Here is a 1,535-nt window from a genome sequence, read left to right as displayed (position 1 = left end):
AGTTATTGAGTCCCAGGGTCATCAACAGTAAGGTCAGGTAGTAGTAAAACTAGTAACGTGTGGGCTGTAATTATAAATTCCCCTAGACCAACAACTGTAAAACTAGTAACGTGTTGGGATTATAGAGCCTCTGTGTCATCATCTGTAAGGCCAGTAACTTGCTGTAGTTATTGAGTCCCAGGGTCATCAGCTGTAAGGTCAGTAACGAGTTGTGGTTATAAAGTTCCTAGGTCATCAGCTTTAAGATCAAGTAAGGTGCTGTGGTTATAGAGTCCCTCAGCCATCAACTGTAGGGCCAAGGGATTTTTCTGACCAGCGGCCTTTTTTGTTTTAGCCCGCTTGTTCTGGAACCATATTTTAATCTGAGATTCGTTTAGCTGGAGTTCCTTTGCTAAATCTTGACGTCGTTTTTCAGTCAAATATCGGTTCTCTTGGAATTCTTTCTTTAAACGTGCGCGTTGATCCAAAGTAAAGGCGGTTCTCGACTTCTTTTCTTCCGGAACTTTCTTTAAAGTCTTCAGTTTTCTTGGACGAGGTCCTAAGAATATAAAAACAATATCTAAAAAAAAAAAAGCTAATCAACTTAAGCTTACTCATCAACATCAAAACATCCACACATTTACTTTCTTTTTAAATTCACAAATATATTATTCTAATTTTCTTAATTCAATTATTAGGTTGTTGATAGAAAATTGGGATATTAAATGGATGAATAGTGTTAATTAGGAATTCGTGTAACGCATTCGGACGTTTGACTAAAGCGAAACGGAGAATAAAAGCATTGTCAAGCCACTTTGCTAACCAGAATGTAAGGCAATACGTTTAATTAATTTCTCGATCCAGCTAGAGAATAAACTTGAGTGTGTATACTCGAATCTCCTGTTACCCGTCGGCTCATTTGCAACCGTGGGTGGTCAATGTTATAATTTCACAGCCATTAGCCACTACCACCCTACTCTTCGTTTCTCTTTATTCAAGGACTTTTAACGGTGACCTTTGACATTGCTACGTTATTCCAATTAAATGAGTCATTTCAATTTGCGCTACATGTGATAGGCTGTAACACGAACATTTACTGGACACTAATTATGATAAAAAAAAGGTACCCCACAAGCTGGGCGTTTTCGAAAGGTGAATTTTTCACATTTACTCCTGATACTAAAGGTTTACCCTCCGAAAGTCTTCGGGTTACTGAATCTTATTGTTATTTAAAAACAGTACAAGTAACAAAGAATAATTCAAAAAAAAAGACTTACACATTCACACACACACACATGAATAATAATACTTATATACATACATAAAACATTATTACGCATTAACTATTATACATTGGATTTACCATTTCATAAAATATGTACATGCCTCTACAGGACGTTTATCTTGCCCCCTTTCAAATTACTTTCACATCAACATAACAGGTTAAAATCATAAATAATATTCAACGTTAAACTGGTACACAATTGAAAACATTTTATTTAGGCCTATCTATGGCCTTCAAAAACATGTCGACTCTACATGTTTTTGAAGGCCAT

At 35.8% G+C, this 1,535-nt stretch overlaps 1 protein-coding gene across 1 annotated transcript; it reads right to left on the bottom strand.

Moving 5' to 3' along the window:
- Positions 1-215: 215 nt before the first annotated feature.
- On the bottom strand, positions 216-538 carry LOC106462302 (homeobox protein engrailed-like A; the record flags this gene model as incomplete). The annotated part of the gene is made up of 1 exon (XM_013922204.1): positions 216-538. A coding segment is annotated over one exon (323 nt), but the record flags the coding sequence as incomplete, so codon positions are not given.
- Positions 539-1,535: the final 997 nt, after the last annotated feature.

This window comes from Limulus polyphemus, unplaced genomic scaffold, assembly GCF_000517525.1.
Source record: "Limulus polyphemus unplaced genomic scaffold, Limulus_polyphemus-2.1.2 Scaffold1138, whole genome shotgun sequence".
Taxonomy (NCBI): domain Eukaryota; kingdom Metazoa; phylum Arthropoda; class Merostomata; order Xiphosura; family Limulidae; genus Limulus; species Limulus polyphemus.
The sequence above is the reverse complement of the archived record's forward strand: the minus strand, read 5'-3'. Positions and strand labels throughout refer to the sequence as shown.